The sequence below is a fragment of the Typopeltis vanoorti genome, chromosome 23, assembly GCF_054136105.1.
Source record: "Typopeltis vanoorti isolate ZY-2024b chromosome 23, IOZ_Tvanoo_1.0, whole genome shotgun sequence".
Taxonomy (NCBI): Eukaryota; Metazoa; Arthropoda; class Arachnida; order Uropygi; family Thelyphonidae; genus Typopeltis; species Typopeltis vanoorti.
This window is the reverse complement of record NC_143571.1, coordinates 75948603-75971036: the sequence shown is the minus strand read 5'-3', so window position 1 is coordinate 75971036 and position 22434 is coordinate 75948603. Positions and strand designations below refer to the sequence as shown.

General features: G+C 34.4%; 1 protein-coding gene across 2 annotated transcripts in view; it reads right to left on the bottom strand.

Moving 5' to 3' along the window:
- Window positions 1-22434, bottom strand: part of LOC150094004 (uncharacterized) — a 273886-nt gene that overhangs the window by 151819 nt on the left and 99633 nt on the right. For both annotated transcript variants that reach the window (XM_090413118.1, XM_090413119.1), the window contains exon 4: window positions 11954-12016. In XM_090413118.1, coding sequence (XP_090269244.1) covers window positions 11954-12014 — 61 coding nt within the window. In that variant the 5' untranslated portion in view covers window positions 12015-12016. The remainder of the gene's footprint in view (window positions 1-11953; window positions 12017-22434) is intronic.

Here is a 22434-nt window from a genome sequence, read left to right as displayed (position 1 = left end):
TATTTACTTCGAATGCTCTCCAGGGAAGCTCCAAATCTTCCTGTCCTTTTCATCACGCGTTCGTAACAGGGACTGTTGATATTGACTTTATATACACATCAAAACTCGTTTTATATTATCACTGTCATCCGAGCTAGTTTTCTGTTACCAATAAAAGTTTCGCATATACTTCACACATGAAAAAAAGCTTAAACAAGTTCATGTGGGGAGATAGTAACTCGCTTGCAGTGGTAAACAACACCCTCCCTAACAGCCACTATACTGCAGAGGCAATAAAAACAAGTACTTTTAATATGCCAGTGAATAAGGTATGAGGAGTCTGTGTAATATATTTCTCAACAAATAGTGCAATTAGAGACAACTGGGATAAAAACACACTAATTAATGAATCAATTGTCCCCCTCATACAGAAACTATGCTGTATAGACTGAAACAAAACCATATGTTGCATGGGCAAACACAGTATCTAACTAAAAACTATTGTTATTAATTAGGTGTGCGAGTTCGATTTCCCAAGGCAGCAATAAAATTCAACCGAACGTGCTAAAATTCATAAAAGTGTTAAAACTAAGTAATATATATATATAATGAATGTTATGGCAGTTTCACATATGGAATTCGGATGAAGAGAGTTAGCATTTCAACTCAATTGTCAGCTATGCTTTTATCTTTCGGTTGCGCGATCTTTTGTTAATACCGCACCAGTCATATGCACGTTTTAATAACCTGCCTTTGCTGTCTGTTTCGCGTTAGGCTTAATTACCTTAAAGGGAGAAAAGTCACAAAAGAGAAAAATGTTCATGGTCCGAGGATTCCCTTATTCAAGTAATATTCACTAATTTCATGTTATCAGTCTGTGGTGTGCCAGTATCGGTAAGTGGTGATATTATTTGATCTATTCTACGTTAAAAAATTTAACCCTGAGATGGATAAGTGGCTAATAAAAAATAAAAAAAATTCCCGCAAACAATCAGAAGCAGAAACAGACTCGAAAAAAAAGGACAGTATTTCATATTTTACCATAACATCCCGCATCGTCTTCAGAACCAAACGGTATGAGGCAAAAAAATGTAATATATGCATTTGATATTTGCAATATTCGCTGTGTATGTTTTGTATTGAATATAAATACAATAAATATTATAATAATATATCTCTCTATTACGATTTTTTTTCGAGGGGGGACCGTGAAATATTTTAATTTTTGCAAAGGGGGCCCTGACATCCAGGAGTTTGGGAAGCACTGATTTAATCAACATATGCCAAATTTCGTCTCTACAGAAATAATCATATTTTCATTCTTTACGAATAGAGAGAGAGAGAGAACTGATCCATTTTATATGTTTTATTTCGGATGCGTCGAATTGGGGTTGTGAAGGTCTGAGTACCCATTATTCCCATAGCTGCATTAATTTTATTTGAATTTTATCTTTTTTCTTCATCATACGTTATGCTGTTCCGAACATAGATAGCAAATGCTCTAAACGAATCATTTAAAACTTACAATATCGGTGTCTATTTTTTTTACCGAAATTCTGTTGTTTTTGCATAGTATATTTATTACGAGGAGCCTGTGTAGCTCAGTGGATGTGGCGTTTGTATACCACGGCGCTTGGCCGCACGAAGGAAGACTTGGTTTCGAGTCTAGTCAGCGACTAGAGGAAATTTTTCTAAGCCTTTTTTCGACCGGTTCCCGAGTTAGTCGATCTCTGGCACGGGCGAGCGGGTTTTTCCTCCCGGAAACTCGGTTTTTCGTCCCGTAAACTCAAGAAAATCGACCGTAGAACCCACATTATATCAGACATTAAATATATTGTGTTAGGGTTAGGGACCACGAGATGGCGGCACATTTGAGCTGTCTCTCTTCACTGTGTACTGCTTAATTAGTGATAGCCTTGGGTCATCTATCTCTGATTGGTACCAGTGGAGATTGAACTGCCCACTCAGTCTCCAAAAGTTAGATAGGGCTAAATGGCCTCGCCTACTCCCCGTATACGGAATAAAAAGGCGTTAGCTGATTTTTTTTTTTTGATTTATTACGAGATAGTATCAATATTATTAGGATTTTATTTAAAGAATGAAACAGAAAATTTTCGGTATACTGCACTTTACAAAAAATACCTTTCTTAAAAACATAAAGCTAAATAAAATAAATTCTGAAAAAATATTTTAAACATCAGTATCATCCTCTACTAATTAGATGGCGTTAAAAAGTGATTTTTTAACGCCATCTAATTTGTAGGACACGTTAATTCCAACTTTACAGGAGATACATTATGATGAAAATTTATTATTGTTTTTATTATTTGAGACCTCCAGGGAGTCAAGGACTGATCGAGGGGAGGATATAAATTACCCAAACCAGCTGTCATACCTTCCCTTACATTCATTCACACTAGATGCATTCACTACCCCTAAAAGCAAACTATTCCACTCACTCACTGCTCTCTGGGAGAAAAACCTAGCTCTTACCCCTTTCTTGACTGTGAACAAACTAAACTTCCATATTTCATCAGACGATATCCTATAACACCCATCCAAAAGTTTATAGACATCTATCATATCACCCTCTTTCTCCTGTTTGCTAGTGTCTGTAATCCACATACTCGCAATCTGTCTTCAAAATCTAAATCCCATAATCTGGATATAATCATTGTAACTCTTCTTTGCACCCTTCCCACAGCTTCTTTATTCCCTTGGAACCGGGAGACCAAATCTGCGCACAATAATCCAGATGTGATCTTATCAAGGCCTTATAAAGAGGCAAAATGACTTCCTTATCCTTACATGTCAAGGTTCGCTTCAACATCGCAATTATCCTCTGAGTTGTTTTTGCAAATTTTGCTATGTGATCTTTGAACTTCAAATTCCTATCCACCAATACACCAAGATCCTTGCTTTCTCAGTTTCTTGTAGCATAACCCCGACTGATAGCCATTTTCGTTTGCCCAAATTTCAGGCCTATTCAAATCATTTTGTAATTGCTGAATATCAGTAGCATCCCTGATTGCCCTGCCTATCTTCGCATCATCGGCAAACAATTATAAGAGAACATCTGAGTGTTTTACAAACCCTATGTCACAAATCCCACTGACCCATCTTTAGCTGCAATTAGAAATTCCTTCTTCTTTGAATTGACTTTCTTCTAATTGTTAATAAGCAGACAGGTGTTTTGGACCACTGTTCCACCAAAATGGCAGATAGATGTTCCCAAACGGACGTTCTAACTCTTCCCAAATGTGCTCTCACAGTATTCAAATCGAACCCTGTGTTGCCCGTTTAACATCAGATTCGTGTCACCACAGCGCTTTTAGCATAATATGGCGCATCATTGGACAGATAATAACTCGAATATCAATATAATTTCGCGTTCATTTTTCTGATTTAGGATGCCAATTCAAAACAGAAGACTTTTAAAACAATGATATCATCTTCACTATCTGTTAACACGAACCTGATGTTATTTACTCCAGTAAATAGCGCTCTCCTAGCAGTCGGTGTCCACCTCATTTGTAGGATATGCATTGTGATTCATCTTTCCATCGGTTCAACTAAGGTAAGCTCTGCATCACGCAAATTCGAAGGCTGTTTTGCAGAATGTTTGATTTCTTACACAGCAGTAGCTTTTCCATGGTAAATGAAGCTATGGACATTAGAGCATGTGGTCTAACACAAAAACCCTTTACAGGTGCCGATGCCTTGAATTCTTGAAGAGAGAGAATCCACTATACATGACAGGAGTGTACCCTCCTTGTTCTGTACTCCCCTTATCTTTTTTCATCAATTTATGTAATTTGCCCGATAATTTCTTAAATTTCATTTCACTATTACGAAAATCTATATATATTTCATTAAAAATATATACAATTATATAGCAATCTTTTTTTTATATTTTTATAAATATAGATTTCTATAGCTTTATAAAAGCATATAAATTTATGTGCATGTCTAGGACGCATACTGTGACGTAACTTTAATATTCTGATACGTTCAGATAGGTGTTTATAACTCGGTCAAGGAGCCTGAAGATTTTCATAGTTTGAATAGGACTCTGGAATTTATAAGAATTCATTGGTGGATAGATCACAGCGACGATATGGCATCTTTCTCTGACATATTTAGGTATACTGTACTTGTCTAAAATTTTTCCGCCATATATTTGAATTATCTTCGAATATCTTAAGTGGTTTCGCATTATTCTTGTTTATCTTATCTAAACGTTTGGAAACCTATAGTACATTTTAACCTTGAGTACGGGCTAAAGGCCAGATAATCTAGGAATCATGTTTTTAGAGATCAGACATTGTACATTTTTTTCCTATGTCACTTCACACCTCTAATAAGCGGGGGGGGGGGGGGAACTAGTATTAGACGATGAAAAGAATCAATCATTCAAAAACTTTCAAAAGTATGCGTATCATGGTGGAATTCGAAACTAAAACCTCCCTAAAAATTCTTGATGCAATTCGGCTCATAGATGACCCTTCTCTCACAGGCTTATTTCAACCTCTATCTCGCGCATGGAATGTTTCAGATCTGTCGGTATCTTTTCTTCAGGTACCTCCATGGTCACTGATCCAGTGAATTGGCAAACATCATTCCTACGCTTACTGTTGAGCCTGTTAAAACAAGTGCATCAACTGCCGCACATCCTTTTTTCAGTTCAACTACAAACACACCGAACCTGCTTCTCCTCTCCTCATTTATTCTATCTGTCCCTGTGCTCTGGAACCCTTCCTCATAATGTGTTTCTGATGAACTTCACCCTCTAGCTTTTTAAGAAAAAATTCAACAAAGTTCTTCTTTATCAACCCATATCTGCACCTCACACACGCCACTGACGTGCTATAAGTTTCTGTACCGCTCTTGGGTGGGAGAAATAAAAAAGGAAAACACACTTTTTCATGTGATCCCCGCCCATGAAAGGCCATAAAACTATAGTACATTAGTCCCGTGGGTGAGATAAGTAGATAAGAATAAGACCTTTTCAAGCCACACCATGCCCCAATAAATAGGCTTCCGGCCTCGTACAAGGCGATGGAATTGATCTCTGAACTGTTGGTAGCAAAGCAGAGATGCTATCTACTCGGATGAGTAGATTGCACCTCCGTATTCGAGTAGATCGAATGTATAAATTTGATCTTATCATTTGACCTCACGCCTCCGATGCTCTCATTGCTGGTCATGTTTTTGTATCTTTATTCGCAGCTAAAATCCATGATTAAGTCCACAATTTAAATAGAAAAAAAGACCCATCCCTTAATGATTTAACTAAACATGACCATAAAATTTCCTTCCTTCAATCCATTTATCAACTTGGTCATGCGAAAAATACCTCCACCGTAGCTACCATCCATCACAGAAACTAATTATCTGAACTTTCAGTAGCAGAACGAAGTCTGTCTGAACAATGTATTTCTACTTTTTTTAATTTGCATAATAATTAAAATAATATATAGGCAGAGAACAAAAGCATCAATTTTTTTTAATTTATGGTTAATTATTCGTGTACAAGATATTTGATATTGATTAAATTATTGAGAGTTTCGATCTATCTTCGATATAAATGTACGTTGTTTTATTAAAATCGAATACCAAACTAATGTAGACTCTTTCTATTGGTGATAATGAAAACATAAACGCATAAACGTATTCAAAAAATTCAAATGATTCGATATTTATGAAGTGAAAAATTAATAATAATAATAAAGATTTAAATAAATGTATATTTTTTTACACATTTTTCAAGAACAGTTGTTCACTTCAGGAAAATGTTTTATACACGTTTTCTTAAAATACTTATTCGAATTATTCAAAGTTAAAAAACAAACAAACAGGCAAACGGTATTATATGCCCTGTAGGACAAAGTTTAATCAGGCAGTCAACAACTATAAAAGCAATTCTAATTAGAGGAATACAAGAAGGCGATGACAAATGTAACAAGTACATAATTTGCCGCGTCTGATGATTAGTATCTTAGTATCCAATTTAAAATTCTCTTAGTACTAATGAAGAAGAAATAAACAATACACAAAAACAAATATTATATCAATGTGGTTGTAACAGGTAAGTGAAATACCAGAATCATACATTTATTATTACACCACAGATACGCCAATTTTATGGAAAAACTGGAGGGTGTTTGGTTCCTGACAAACCAGTTGTGAGAACTGCTTCAAAATGGAAATAAATTGTGAAAACAAACATGACTAAAATCTTTAAATATGAAATATGATTATTAGAGATTTGCAATAAAGAGAAAATAAATCACAACCTATTTCATTTAAAACAAATACCTACAATCGGCTACAAAGTGAAAAAAGATAAGCATTGCGGACATCGGTGTATGCCATTTTAATTCAATAATGGTATTTTAACATTTGCTTTCTTAATTACAATCTCTTGAATTTTGCGAGTCTATCGTATCAATATTTCTCTTTCAATTTAGTTCAAGTTTTTAAATTCTCAATATTTCGATATAGTGGATCTGATTATTTGTACATTTCTTCCTCTCATTATTTATTTACAAAATCTTTAAACATATCACATGATTACAAATCCTATTCTTTTGCCAAGCTAGTGTAAATGGCATTTGTAACAGTCATGTTTTACAAAGTTGACTAAGTTAATTTTATTGTTGTCTAGGAAACAATTAAAAGAAACAAGAGACATTAAACACGGTGTAGCGTGCCTGATATATATCGTGTCTCTACTTTTAAAATTATCATAGTACCGATGAAAAATGAGCAAACAAGTGAGTGGGTGTGCGAAAAGGCAGTTTTGATAATGAAAACCAAACAGTCAATACCACAGTGCTTAACCTGTCAACTATTAAGAACTGCTAACTCACCTGCATAAAGACAGGTTGTATACGCATGCAATGCTGACGATGATTGTATTACTAGTCGAAATGATAGAGGTAGCTTTTTGTTATTTTATATTTTCAAGGTTGTCAAAGCACCGTACACGGTTTGGACTTCTATTGCAGCGCTGAAGGTCACATGAGACCCGGTTACATAAGAGCGCAATTAAACTGGGCCAGTAATGAATTAAAATCTGTTTGGCGAAGTGGGAAGTACCTTTGCCGCCTGCATTAGATTTCCTGTCATTGGCAGGATGGCAGATATAGCAAAAATACTCGCTTTAAGATGCTTGGCAACCCAGCACTTTTGCAAGGAAGAAAGCAAAAGAACCCTTGAAGAAAAAACAAAAGAAAGATAAAACTGAATACAGACGTGATAGTAATATATTATTTTATCTTTTGAAGAATTAAATTTAAGTTTTTGCGACGGAATTTTTCCATAAAGGACTAATAAACACGGTACTCAAACAGAATAAAAGAAATGAATGCATTTGGTTTGTTCTACTTTTCAAAAAGAGAGAAAGAGAAACTGGAAACAAACAGTTGTGTACTTCAGACGGATTGCTTACGTAATCTTTATTTCGTTCAGGGTCTATTTAATAATTCAACGATCATAAAGGTCTAATGGTGGGATAATTAAAGTTTTATTTAGAGGCATCTAGACGAATTCGAAAGCTGAAATAAAATCCCTCCCCTCTGTGGTTTTTTTTTTTGGTTGAATTTGCATCTCCAATAAGAATACCATTATTCATGTTTATGGTATACAGGAAGGAAACGGGAAACCATTTTGCTTCATAATTATCTCCCTAGTAATCAGCTGCAACCCTCTTAAGAGAGGAAGCCACAGGATTAGGATTAGGTATACACGTGATGAAACTCGTAATAAATTTTAAAACGCAAATAGTTGGTGAGACAGCAGAATCTCTCTATATCATAAAAGTATGGAAAATAGAGGGAAAGAACTAGCGGCACCACGGAGCAAGAGCGACACAGAGAACCATCTCCAAGCAGCAGGTAACTACTTTGCCCATCGATTAAAAATCTCTCTAGAATGGAAACAGGTTTTAGGAAGAACTCGGTACAAGCTAGGATTTTCCAACTTTTATTAATGGAAAAAGTGAAGGCTGAATAAATATTTCGCATTCAGCGTATTTATAGATTACCACAAACGACGTTAACATAAATTAAAACGATGGTTCATTGAGCATTTCGTAGCGCAGTTGGTAGGAAAGGTGCTTTTTGAATAGAAAAATCTGGATTCAGATGTTGGATGTCGCCTGAGAAGAAAATTCAAAGAAGTTTGGCTGAAACGCTCGCACAAAAGGCTTTTCGACTAGGTTAGTTTGACCAACAAAGCCCTTCAATAATCTCTTAAGGATTTCAGAAGTATTTTTCTCTTCCTACAGAACAAAAAAAAAAAAAAAAAAAAAACACGGCTATAGCGATAAAATGAACCATCCTGTTCAGTAAGTAATAATTTACTTAAAAGCATTATATAATTATATAATATAATTTATAAATTTATAATATAAAATAATAATGTAAGTCACGGTTGTTATTTACTGCTGTAATTAAGCAGTTATTGCCTGGCATATTAACTGGTGTTTTGTTTTTATTATTTTTAAGGTAATTTTTTCCTTTTTAAGTTTCATATTTTGTCCATATTAAGCATATTACATTAAACTATATAAAATATTCTGATTCCATGCTGCCCAGACAAAAAAAAAAAAAAAAAAACCTTCAGTATCGCAGGACTTCCGCGAATCTTTAATAACACTGAATTTGATGGAGCATGAATTTGCAAAGATCTGAATGGAAGGCATCACCTTGGATTATTTAAGCCACTCCTTTAGCATTATATAGAGCCTCTTTGTTTTCAGTTATGAGGTTATGAAGGCGGTGGCTTCCTAGTTCGTATATGACTTTTACTTTATCATGCATATGGGCACACAAAGAAATCGCAATAAATATTATTATTATTACATGACATCTCACACAGTTCTAGGACTCATCGCGGGAGGCCTTTTTGTACTACAGAACAAAAATACACGATCCACCCTGCACTATACCATCAAAGCATTATTTCTGTCTGTTAACTCCGTGTTTTCTATGCTCGGTTTGAATGTTATGAAGGAATTAAAACCGTTTTATCTCAGTATAAACCGGCTAACTCACCTTCAGCTCTAAAAACGTCCACATAAAAATTCCTTAAAAATTCTTCGCGTGAGAGACCAAAAATCGTACCTAAGTCTTTTTCCAACCGAATATTTAGAATTCGAATATAAATATTAATGAAATGGCATAACACGCATACTGCTGGATAGAAATGCGTGGAAAAAAATTTCAAGTATGCAATTTCCCATAAACAAATTGAAATATTTTAAGTATTTTGCAGTACAAATAATAATTATGGATTCCTGATTATGTTGAAATGCAATAACAAAGGGATGAAATTATTTGGTATGTCTTTGTAAGAGTCACTGAACACAGGAATTTAAAACTGTTCCTCATATACTGGTTACACTGTTTTATAACCGAGTGAACTCCATTCACATTCCTGAAAAGTACTTCTCAAAAAAATACTATCTATAAGCAAAGCGGCCGGTTACAACACAGATAAAAAAATATGATGCCCAGAGATAGGTATAGTATTTTTTAGAAATTGGAGGAAGACCTTTTCGATTTCGAAAGCTATGCGTGAAACGGAAATATATTAACAAATGCCTTTAGTTCAATTTTGTAATGTGCAGTTTGATTAATATTGTACAAAATTTAAAACAAAATATTTCGTAAGTTGACTTAACTGCCATTGAGATGCACTGAAGAGCAAATAAAGAAAATACAAGACCACAATCAGTACTAATTCCTTAATATGATTCAGTGAAAAGTGCTAATAAATATACCTATGTTGTGTACTGCAACTGTAAGCATTTGTCGGAATTGGAGGAAACATCAACACTTTCGAGAATCATACTAATTCAAAACAATTAACAGTCGCTCTATTTTGTTTTGTAATGACTTTTTCTTACAAGTGAACCCTATTCGTTAAGTGCAAGTAAGAACCAGTTGCATTTTCAAATTTAAACTATTCACCCATTGAATATCGCAATAAAATAGGTCGCATTTCTCAACTGTAAATTGAACACTTTCACAGTTGAGTCAATTATAAATTATTATTATTATTATTATTATTATTATTATTATTATTATTAAGAGATACCTCCACTGAGTCAGAGACTCATCGAGGGAGGCCACATACTACACGCACCAGCTATCATACTTATTCTTGAATTCATTCACACTGCTTGCACTCCCAACATCCAATGGCAATCCATTCCAATCACGCACCACCCTATGAGAGAAAATTTCTAGTCCTCATTCCCTTCTTAGCAGAATTCATTCTCAGCTTCCAAGGATGCCCTCTTGTCCTTTTTCCCCACCCTCCATAAATTGAAAAATTCCATCAACTGAAATCTTACCCAAAATGATCATAAGCTATTTACATGGGTTACTTTAATCTCTTATAATTTTTGTTGGCTTGCTTCCAATTAACCGTATTCTCTAATCAGATAATATGTATTTTCTTCTACTTACCTTATTTCCTTTTCCCGTTTATCCATGTTTCTTATAATTTATTCATCCGTGCTTTCTTCGTAATTAATCAAATGTTTTAAATGTTTTTATTTGTATTTTATTTTTTATCTTTCCATTTGTTTGCTTTCTTAACTGATTTTATTTTCCTTCTAATTTCATTTGAATATTTATTCTAATCTGTTATTGTGTGTTTACATTCTTTTCTCTATTATAATATTTTTTTCTTTCATTTTTTAAATTTCCCGTTGATCTCCTTTCACGCTATTTTGGAGAGAAGAAAGAGAAATCAAGATTTGAATGAAATGAATAGAATATCTATTCTATTCGTTTCATTTGTTTGAAGTATCGATATTTTATTTCTTATTAGAATGGATATTATTTCGCTGATTCCTAATTACCTTTTGTTTATTTGTCTTTCTTTCTTTCCAGATAAGCTTAAGATCCCTTCCAGTAAACCTATTAGCTTTATCCACATTCAATTTCAGCGGTATTATGGAAGGTAAGAGTTGCAAGGTCTGCAGTTAGATGAATGCCGTATTGAAAAATATTTAAATAAGCTACACAATCCTTTACGGTTTACTTTATCGACTTCATTTTCTCTTTCCATCGAATTAATTGTTTAAACTTTCCTGATTTTACTTCATTTTATTTCTGATTATTCTCTTGATTTGTGTTAATTACTTCTCCTTGCAAGAGTAATTCTTTTCCATTCTCATCTTCTAAATGCTTCATTTACTTTCTTTAGGTAGATATTTTTTCCATTATCTTTTTTCCATTATCCGCGTACGGTTTCATCATCCTACCTTATTATTTACAATGTTATGTCTACACTAAAATTTTTTCGGCAGCGTGAATTTCAAATATTCACGAATATCATCACAGCTGACCTGCTCTGCTGTGATGACGTCACAAACACCTAGGAATGAAAACAACAAAGTGGGCATCACTTGTTTCCTGGCCTCCTGTTGTCACTGTTGCATGAAACATGGCCTCAATACATTGCCAGTCCCTATAATCAGCTGTGGTGAAATGGAAGCACCAGACAAACAGAAAAGTGAGGGGGGGAGGGGGATGCAATGCTAGGCAGGTGTTTTCGCTCCGCTGCTATCTAGCGTACTCATCAAATTTCATGTTTTATACACGTGCGTAGAAATAAACTAACATACAACTTTTATATATAAGCATACGTCTATACATTTTGAAGATAAAATTTTAAATAGAACTTCTTGGATAACTACACAAAAATTTAAATACGCTGAATGTTATGTAAATTCATACGTGCACAGCTATTAACAATCATAGACTATGAAAAGCATCGGTTAAACGTATACCAATGATATTAATATCTCTCTGTCTCTCTCTCAAATCGAAAATTGTGTCTTATTTTTCATTGAAAATATGCACTACACCGGCTTGTGTTTGGATGTTTCTCAATCTTCAACGACACTTATTATAATAATAGCATCAATTTTAAAATAAAAATATATAATCCTTACCTAAGATGGCAGGCTCGAGATGAAAGCCGAAAACTGGTTGGCTGTTGTTTAAAAGCATCATTCCTGTGATAATAAAAATAACACGTTGATTATGGTATTTTAAATATATAACTCATGTTATTTAAATATAAGTATTTAGTGAACGGTTGCTGTAATACTTTAGAAATATAAATTATTTTTTCAACTATGAAGACAAGAGCAAATTTGTTAATATTTTCGCATCTACGAACAATGTAAATAGTTCGGTTGCCATGGAGATAAATTTGCAAGAAACAAATCTGCGTGTGATTTACGTCCAACAATAGATTCGTTTTATTTACTGTCCTTGCAATGCTCCTCTGATAAATCACATTTTACGAGTATTTTAATTAAATAAGATTAACGAACCAATTCTTAGTACAAAACTGTACTCTCTTGAAGAATGTAATTAAGTGGCACTTTGAAAAATACTTCGAGATAATATAATATAATATGGTAAATCCTGGAGATGTGCGATAAATCACTGAGATGAACGTCTGCAGTCATTGCAAAAGGATCAAGTCGAGGACTTAACATTGTGAGATATTAATGTACCACCATATTTTGTTAACATAAAGGATTTACTACACAGCAACAACAATACTTTATTAAAAAAGAAATTTGGGGCTGTAGAAACTAAACATTTACAGTTATGTGTACCGAAGGTTAGGTTTGTATTTAACAAGTATATAAGATAACAGTGTCAATGGTGTATAGTAACATAAAAAGCTATTAAGGCTCAGGTTACTTCGTAATATAAAAATGCATGATATTAGCACTAGTTATGGCCAGTTCATGACTGAGTAGTTCCAAAAAACTATTTTTAATCCCGAAAAAGTCTAATTCTGAGCTGGTTTATAGTTCAATCTCAACGAAATACTGGTCCATTCAAATGAATCTCACTACAACAGTATTAATGGCGTCAGTAGCGCTCTCAGGATTTAATCTTGGAAGGGGGGGGGAGTTGAGTAAACGATTTGAGAATACACACTATGCATCGCATACGACCTATTACTGAGCATCTGCAATGATCGCTAATTCATAAGTAGTATAGAAATAGAAGACACGATACAACATAAATTTAAAAAATTAATTTTAATTAGGAAAAGATTTTTGGAAAATTTTCGAATGTTTTTTTTTTCCTTTCTCTTTGGGGAGCAGGGCCTCTTGTCCCCCCTCTGGGTGCACCACTGAATGGCGTGGGTCTCTTTCTTACATTTTAGCGTTTCCCCCATCAGTCACTTATACTTAATGCTGATTTTTACACAGATCTTTCCCTACGGCGGTAACAGGTGCTGCTTCCACTATTCCCAGAACTTTCAGGTCCACTTATGTATTTCATTTAATACAGGTAACAATTTCTTAGTAATAGTGAACAAAAAAATTGCTAATAATTCTACTCAGATAGCTTTTAATTACAAAGTGCATTCTAAAAACAAACAATCAAACCTGGTATACATTAATACACCATGGAGGAATACAATGCTGTCACACTTTTTTTAAAAAAAAAATTATAATGTTAAGCCCATACACGAGAGGTTGGTTAATCAACAAATAGTACGTTAGTACCGTGTATGAGTAGTGGGTTGGGAAGGGAGAAACTTGTTTACGTTTGATTTAAACGCTTGGGAAACACATCAGGGAGAAGACTTCCACAATACGGCAGTAGCAGGGATGAAGGAGGAGGAAAAGAAACTTGTTTTGTGAGTTTCAAGGCGTACGTACTGTTTGGGTGTCTTTAGTATTTCATATGTAGATTTGCTACAGGAAAATAAATAACGCGTTAAAATAAAAATGTGGACATTATAAAGGAATAGTCCGTGTTATTGGTTTTTCTTTAGGTTTTAATTCTGAATTTCAGATGCACTTGATCTGAACTATTAAAGCAGCCTTATAAACCTTACTGCAGAGCTAAATGAAGAGGGTGGGAGAGAGTTTTCAAAAATAGTGCATTTCTCCTCCCTTCCATAATATCCTCTAATCACGAATAGTGCAGTAGATGAAGGAACTGCCTCGTAGCGTCACGCCAACTGAAGAGGTATTCACATCAGACCGAAAAAGATCTATTTCTGGTTCTGCCTCTAATCATTTGATGTGTTGTACGCACAATGCAACTGACGCTCACATAATCAAGGTTCTTGAAGAACTTAATGTATGAGCTTAGATCTTTTAAAAACAAAATAACCAATATTACTTATTAGCCAACAAATTAAATTAATAATATTAAAACTCTCTCACATACTCTCTCAGGTAAAAACACTAGGAGCATATATGAGATGAGATCAAAAAAATTCCCAAACTAATCACCAGAAAAGTGATTTCCGAAATAAAAATTTTCGAAGTAATCAATAATGCAATTAATGCAAAATTGCTCCTTTCGGGGGGTGGTAGAGTAAAATATAGTTGATTAGTAGACGTTTATTTCAAAGTTGTACTTTGTATTAGTGAGCATCTTGCGAAGTGCGACTGTGTGTGCGGAGCGAACTTGACAATTTTCGGTCCATCAAAAAATGGCAAACTTCAGAGAGCAGTGCGTGTATGAATTTTTGTTTCAAAGTAGGAAAAGCTAAAGAAATCTTCTTGCAAAGGTTCTTTACATCCAAGACGGGATTCGAACGCAAGTGTTATCAAACAAAAGCATCATCATCAATACCGAATGAGCCATTTGATGAACATTGTCAGATAAAGAAACCGTATCTGTTCTCAGAAATTGTCTGTTAGACAATTTCTGTTAGATACAGACGTTTCTTGAGAAATAAAATGGTCAGTGAACTATTATGATCTTGACTGGTTCCAAAAGCGAATGAAACTTCCTATCTCTGTTAACGCAGTGAAGTGATAGAAGCAAACTAAAAAAGTGGCATGGCTGGGTTGCTTTTGTTGTCAAAGTGGATGCAAAATAAGCATCTTGCTATATCGTTTCAATGAAACACAAAAATCAATTCGAATTTGACTCCTTCCCTGGGCACCGAAGTGCAAGCGCGTATTTATTATGTGTCTTCCACCCACAAAAGGTCGTAAGCTTATAGTATACCATTAGTACTGTGGGTAGATAAGCTAAGGATATTTTCTATTTTTATTAATTTTAGTTATTTTGGGCATAATCCAGAGACCCTGGTCTAGAGACAAAGCGTGAAACTTTCTTCAAGCCACCTCAGCTCTCCAATAAGCAGAGAGGGGTGTCTAATATTAAGGGATGAAATTCATCTACCATCTAAAGATGCTCACATGCATCCATGTCCACGGTGGGATTAGCACACGCAGCTTGCTGGGTGGAGAGCGAGTATGCTTGGCTAACCAGGATGGCATGATGATAATGATGTCGGTATGATGGATAACGTTAATTAAACAAGAGAAGTATGATATAACGAAATTCAGTTAATTAGTTAAATAAATTTCAAAAACTATTTGCAATTTCATATCTGCACTGATGCCGATCTCCTATTAAAAATAATCATAAAGATTCAATATAAAGTTCTTTTGGATAATACATTAAAATCAAGAGAATAAATGAATAGTAACATTAGTACAATCCACATGATGGAAGAACCCAAGTGAGGGAAAAATTTCATTTCGGGGAAAGTCGTTTGAAGGCTTAAGCAAACCTGTAATACTCAGGGGAAAACCAAAAGACACCGCAAGATCAGTTAAAAACGAAACGGATGTCTCAAAATGACACATTACTAGAGCATGAACATTAACAGTATGCATGCAAAATTCTGTTGATCTAAGACGTGCTAATATAATGCTAATCATGAGCATAAATATGGCATCCTTGTCACAACTAAAATAAAAATAATTTAAGAAATTATGTGGGACCAGAAAACAGCGTAGCTGTAACAGGAACTTCGGAATACTCTTTCGTCATGGAAAGTTCAAGTTTCTTATAAGTAAAATTTAAACCGCTAATTACTATCAACACATGCAAGTAGAAAATTCAAGAAAGATAATACACACACACATATCATATATAAATGTGTGTGCATGGCAATGAGCAAGTATGTTTAAAATAAAAAAGACGCCATATCAGTGCAGATATGCATTAATTATCAGAATTTAAATTTCAGTCTCCATCATGCCTCTAGACATTTTTAAAAAAGTAAACAAAAAATAATTTATTTCTTATTTTTTTTAAAAAAAGCTATTGAAATCCTTAATTTTTCTGCCTTTTTTTTTAAACTAAAACTGGCCAAGTACGCTGTTGTTTAAAAAGATATCAGCTTCAATTCAGTCGTAAAGTTGAATTTTCTTAATCACTGAGTCCTGCTATCTAGATTTTCATGATGAAATAATCCATAAATTCTCTGCCTTTTTTTACGTCCAGAAATGTAACGATAAGGTGATAAAAAGGAAAAGCTGAGTTAAAGAAAGAAGGAAAAGATGAATAGAAATCAAACATGGATGAACGCGAGGAGACTAAAGTCGAAGAAAATAAAACAGAAGGGAGAGAAAAAAAAACTTAATGATAAATGCCTAGAAAATAATAAAACATTCAGAACGGGGGTAATCCAAGGAATAATTCCATCAGAATATATAAATACTGAGGAAGTCCGAACACTCCAAGAAGCTAAATACCACATGTTAATCGTTGAAGCTCTTTGTATTCTATTTAATCGTATTTTCTGGATAATTTACCTGAAACTACATGAACTGCCTTCATCAAGATAAACCAAAGTCTCAAAAAGTAGCTGTTCCGTTTGTTTTCCCAATAATGAGTCGCCAATGCAGATAACCTTCTTGGCCATTTGCACATCTGCAGTGGAGGACTGCAGTAACGCCAAGAAGCTGTGAGACTCGCCGTCGCAGTTCGTCGCGACCTTCGAGCAAAAAGGTCACCAGTTTCGAAAAAGGTTGAAAATAATGTGTTAACATTCGCCAATAAATTCTGAGCTCGTGGTTCATTACGAAAGTAGAAAAAAAAAAAAACACAACATGCAAAGGTGCAAAACAAACACCGAAACAAAACAGAGGGAATAAATTATTCAGAAAGATAACACCGACTGGATGGTTGCAGAACGACGACTACACTCAGTAAAATAAAACTAATTTGTTAGTTGAACTTGTGTCAAATGACATTTATACTCCGAATCTATTAAACAACTGGGTTTTCTCGAGAATCGCTAACGTCAAGAGCGTGCTAGCCACAGTTAGAATGTAACGATTGAATTATAATAGCGGTTAGTTTGTTTTAAAAAAAAAAAAAACACTTAGGAAAGGAAATTACACGATTCGTCATGAATACTACATTATAGTATTTAAAAGCATAATAAAATATTAAAAGAAATTAAACAACACACGTTGAAATTCTAAATTATTCAGAAGAATTAAGATATTAAGATCAACTATAGAATCTATCGACAGTGATTATCGAAGATATCGAAGTGAATATACATGTGGGAAAGAAGACGAGAAAGCTAATTCATTTGAATTTTTAATACACTTCAATTTAAAACGACAAAGGTTTGTTCTAAGTGGTAATTACATATAACTGCAGCCAGTATTCTCACATCTAATAACAAAGATAAATTTTACAATACAAGATAATCATAAACATTCATAGTCTAATTGCAATTTAAACTGATTAGAACAAACGAATTATCCTAAATCGGTTAGAATAAAAATAACAGAATGAACGTTAATTGAAATATATTTGATATAAATAAAAATGATTCCCATAAATATTTAATGATTATCTGTGAGTAATAACCTTGGAAATCACCGTATTATGACTATCTAAACTCAGGTTCAGTGGAACCCTATAAACGTTCTTTGCATCCTTATCCTAGGCCGGATTCGACCCCCCCCCCATCTTTTCCAACCAAAGGACATGATTTGTTTTTGAATTATTGGTCGAAGCAACTAAGGCTGTGAAGTCTGTGTGTTGTGTCTGTTAAGTGCTTGTGTTCTGGTCAGTTGTCTGTTTTGTAGGATGAAAAAAACATTTTCTGGGAAAGGGAAACCCACCATATAAAAGGGTTAACTCATCTACAGCTGAAATGCTCTTAGAAAGGTTCTTTGCATCCTAGATGGAAGGCCCCACCACCCAAATAACCTTATCAAGTAAAAGATGATCTGGAAGCTTCTGCTCTAAAAACCAAACATAAGTTTTTGCAAGCTATTTCAGACCTAGAATAAACAGAGCGGTGGTGGTGGTCTCACACGGCGATGAAAAATCATCTACCACCTGAAGATATTCACAAAACCCTCCCACGGCTGGATTATACACCTAACCCAAGGTGTATAAATTAGAAATCCAAAAGACTATAAAGTAAGCCAATGAGATAGTCTATTATATCAAGTTTCAGAATGGGTCAACTGACTCTATCCCGTCCATCTCCTGGAAGCTTTTGCACAACCTGAGTTCTCATTCCTACTCGACTTTTCAATGCTTATCGGTGTCTCATCAGAGAGTGATTAAGGAGAACATCTTAAAAATCAAAGGAAGATAAGAATTGCTTCTAGGCATACAAATAAATTACGCACAATGAATCAAATACGTTAATATATCGAAGAAAGAGGAACAGTTAAAAGAACATAAGGTAGTTCAGCATTGGCAGTGAAGTTTGAGGATAAAAAGCTGTCCACCTTCGCGTACATAGACTAAGAGGAAAACGGACGGCTAATTGCAAAATGTAGGGTGTGAGGGAGGGAGGAAGGTCTACGATGGAAACTTACTCAGAGGAATAATTTGTGTCGAACTCGATCAAATGCCTCGAGGTCAAGAGCAACAGCATGAGTTTATTGTAATTTTTTTTCCCAATACAACAACAAAAGCGCCTGAGATAAGAAATTCTATAGATTAAGGGAATCCATACCGATAATCACTTAGGACATCTGTCGAAACTGGCTATTAATGAATTTCTGTATTACTCAGGAAATGACGTGGAGGATATTGGTTCATAATTAGGTGGTAAGACTGTATTCCTTTTTGGAAAGGAAAAGGCTACATATAGAATAATTTTTAGATTTGCCAGACAGTTTCCTATTTTCCAATTAAAAACGTTTGAAATTCATATAATCATAACGTGCAGGCATGCTTCTCGGTATTAAAGAAAACACTTTGTTTTTATACAAATAAAAGAATGATGGGGAAACTAATTTCTTGAGACCGTTTATTAGAGACAGCACCCATATATTTAATAAAATTCAAATATTTTCATAATCTTTCTACTAATAACTCCATGTTTGACATTATACATGGTATCAGCCTTGGTTTCCATATGTCAGCTTTGAAATATGAAAATAAGTAACCCTACAGCAACCTTTTACTGTACAGTTACTGACATCTTACATTATCTATTTAACCATCTCCTAAATCTCAGAAAGCTAAACTTTATCCCGGTAATGACTAATACCACTAAGAGAACAACTTGCTACTTATTTTACACATTTATAGAGCTCCTATGAACTTCTTGTTTCATCTCACTTTTCTAATCAAAGGGAATCTATATGAATTAGCAGAAAACCTTAACCACAACTAACTATTTCCAATTTCACGCATAATTTACAATATATATATATATATATATATATATATATATATGTGTGTGTGTGTGTGTGTGTGTGTGTGTGTGTGTGTGTGTGTGTGTGTGTGTGTGTGTGTGTGTGAGATAGATGTGCATCTAATTAAACACGTTCCACTTCTAGATAAATCCCCATTTTATTTTACCTTCCAAAATTTCGATAATTTAGTAATATAATAAATAGATGGCTTGCTGCCAAACAGGGCAGGTCAGTGCTGCATTTTTCAACCAGTTATATGTACACGTAGAGAAATAATACACCAGGAAGAAGTATTTCAATATCCATTTAAACAAGAAAAGTCGTAGTTAATGTCATACTCCTGACCTATGCTCGTATGTCATTATAATACTGTGGACACGATTCTTTGTGCGAATCCAGATTCTTCGCAAAAAAGAACTAAAAAAGTAAATTAAGAAATCCTTTGTATCCAAAACACAATCTAATTGTAGTGGTTACTAGTGTGAAATATTTTATCGCTAAACCAGGTTCGAGAGTTTCATTAACCTAGCAACATTGTTTGAAACTCATTGTTTTTATGCTGTATATTTTTTCCCTTCAAGTTGTTGGTTTGTACGGAACTATAGCGCAATTCTTACTGTAACAATAGTAGTTTTAGATTAGGCGAACTAAACGTTTCCTATCCTGTATGATCATTAGCAGCAACGCAACTAGCTTTAAAGCATGCCTATCACTTACTTGTTACGTGGCTAAGACGTTCAGTGATCTCTTAAAATTTGAGATTGGGACACTGAACACCAGATGATCATAATCATGAGAGCAAACCAGAAATTCTTTTTCTTTTAGACGAGATGTACCAATTCATACAAAAATGAGAACTTAACAAATAATAATTCTTACCTAGTTCCAACCTGTAATTGTTGTAGCCTCTACAACCGAAATGAAGTTGTCAAAATATGATAGTACAGTTAGATTTTGACAAATTCATCTACACAAAACAAGAGAGAGAGAGAGAGAGAGGGAGAGAGAGAGAGAGATAAAATGATGACAAAGACGATGGTGTTCCGCCTGTTCATCTTAATGATATCTACAAGACAATTCGAGAATGCATTTTTCTGTGTCCATGTAAATCACTCCCACGCGGAGGTCTCGTTGGCCAAGTGGATAGCGTTACTCGTTCTCCAACTGATAGGCTGTGGGTTCGCATACCGGCATGGATGTTTGTGAGTTTTTGCGATCCCTGCCACGTGTTCTTTACACAATTTTTACATAATCCGAGAGCCCTGCTCTAGAGACGAAACATTGAATTTTTTGAAGACACTCCAGGCCTCCAATTAGTAGAACGATGGTCTCACGCGAGGCGATGAACCTCATCTCCCACGTTAAACATATTTGTAAATATCTGTACCCCAGGGATTTGAACCCAGAACTTGTTGAATGGCGAGAAGGTAGGCTACCTACCCGGTAACTCAGGTTCAGGTAAAAAATATCATCAAATATAAAGTATTTTATATTTTGGTATGTAAAAAAAATGAATTGTTTTATACATAAATATAAATTAAATTTAGAATAGAATATAGAAGAGAATGTGACTAACCGTGGAACTGCGAATGTTAATAATACAGTCTAAAATGAGATGGAGTTGAGTATTAATAAAGGAAACAATTCAACTAGCAAATCTATTATTATTTTATATTAATAGGATTCATCATCATCAGTTGCATCAGTCTTGGGACTGGTAGCTCAGCAGCAATTTCCTCCATCCCACTCTGTCATTGGCTTTCTTCTTAACCTCCTGGTAACTCCTCAAACCCGTGCTGTCTTTGACTTGGTCAAGAAAGCTTTTCCTTGGTCTGCCTCTTCTTCTTTCCTCCTCTATTTTGCCTTCAGTTATTCTTTTCACAAGTCCATCATGTCGAAGTATATGTCCAAACCACCTATCCCTTCTAATTTTGATCGATTTTATTAGAGTTCTTGTTTCGTTTATCTCTCTCTCTCAGGACTTGTTGGTTTGATTTTTTTTTCTGTCCATTTTATTTTGTTCATGCGACGCCAGCACCACATTTCAAAAGTCTCCAATCTTCTTACATCTTCTCTGCCTGTAATCCAGGTTTCACATCCATACAGCGCAATGCTCCATATCAATGTCTTTACTATTTTTTTTTCAATTGTAAGTTGAGGTTTCCTGTTAAAATGCTTTTCATCTTAGATAATTGGGCTTTTGCGTTGTTTATTCTTGATCTTATGTCTTCTCTTGTTCTGCTATCTTCTGTTATTAGGCTTCCTAAATATTTAAAGCTTTTCACTTGTTTTATTTGTTCCCCACTGATTATTAATAGGATTACAACATCAATATTATATATTGAAGTTTATGTGAAGAATTTAATTCCTTTTTTCATTTGCTACTCTCGGCTATTAGTCAAAATTCTCCTTGAACAAAAGCTGTCGAAGATGGATTAGTATGGAGGCAACCAAAGCAATAAAAGTCAAGCGACTCTATGTTATGCGACATTTTGAGGAAGCAAACGCAAAGATAGGAACCACTGCAACCAGTATGATAACACTAATCGCTAATATAAGCCTGTTGATCTGTTCCAGTCCAAGTCTTTAACTTAATAACCTTTTTTTTTCACGTGGAGGGGGGGTTACTCAGTCCATTCTTTCCTCTTTTTTAAATTTAATACAGTACTTGTTTAGCATATCGAACTCTGGCATTTAGTTTACATTCAATGATTTTATTTTTAATTATTTTACTATATCCTCATTTATTTGATGTTTCAATAATTTGCATTTGCCAATTCTCATAAATTTCATTTCTTCCATGTTTCCCTTTTGGACAGCAAGATATTTTAAACATGTTTTCTTTTTATATATAAATTAACATTAACATCTATCTTTCTTTAGCATACTTCCAACCATCCCTTGTGAGGCAGGTTAAATCAATCTTGGAACAAATTTGTTGTAGAGGTTGTCATAAAAAT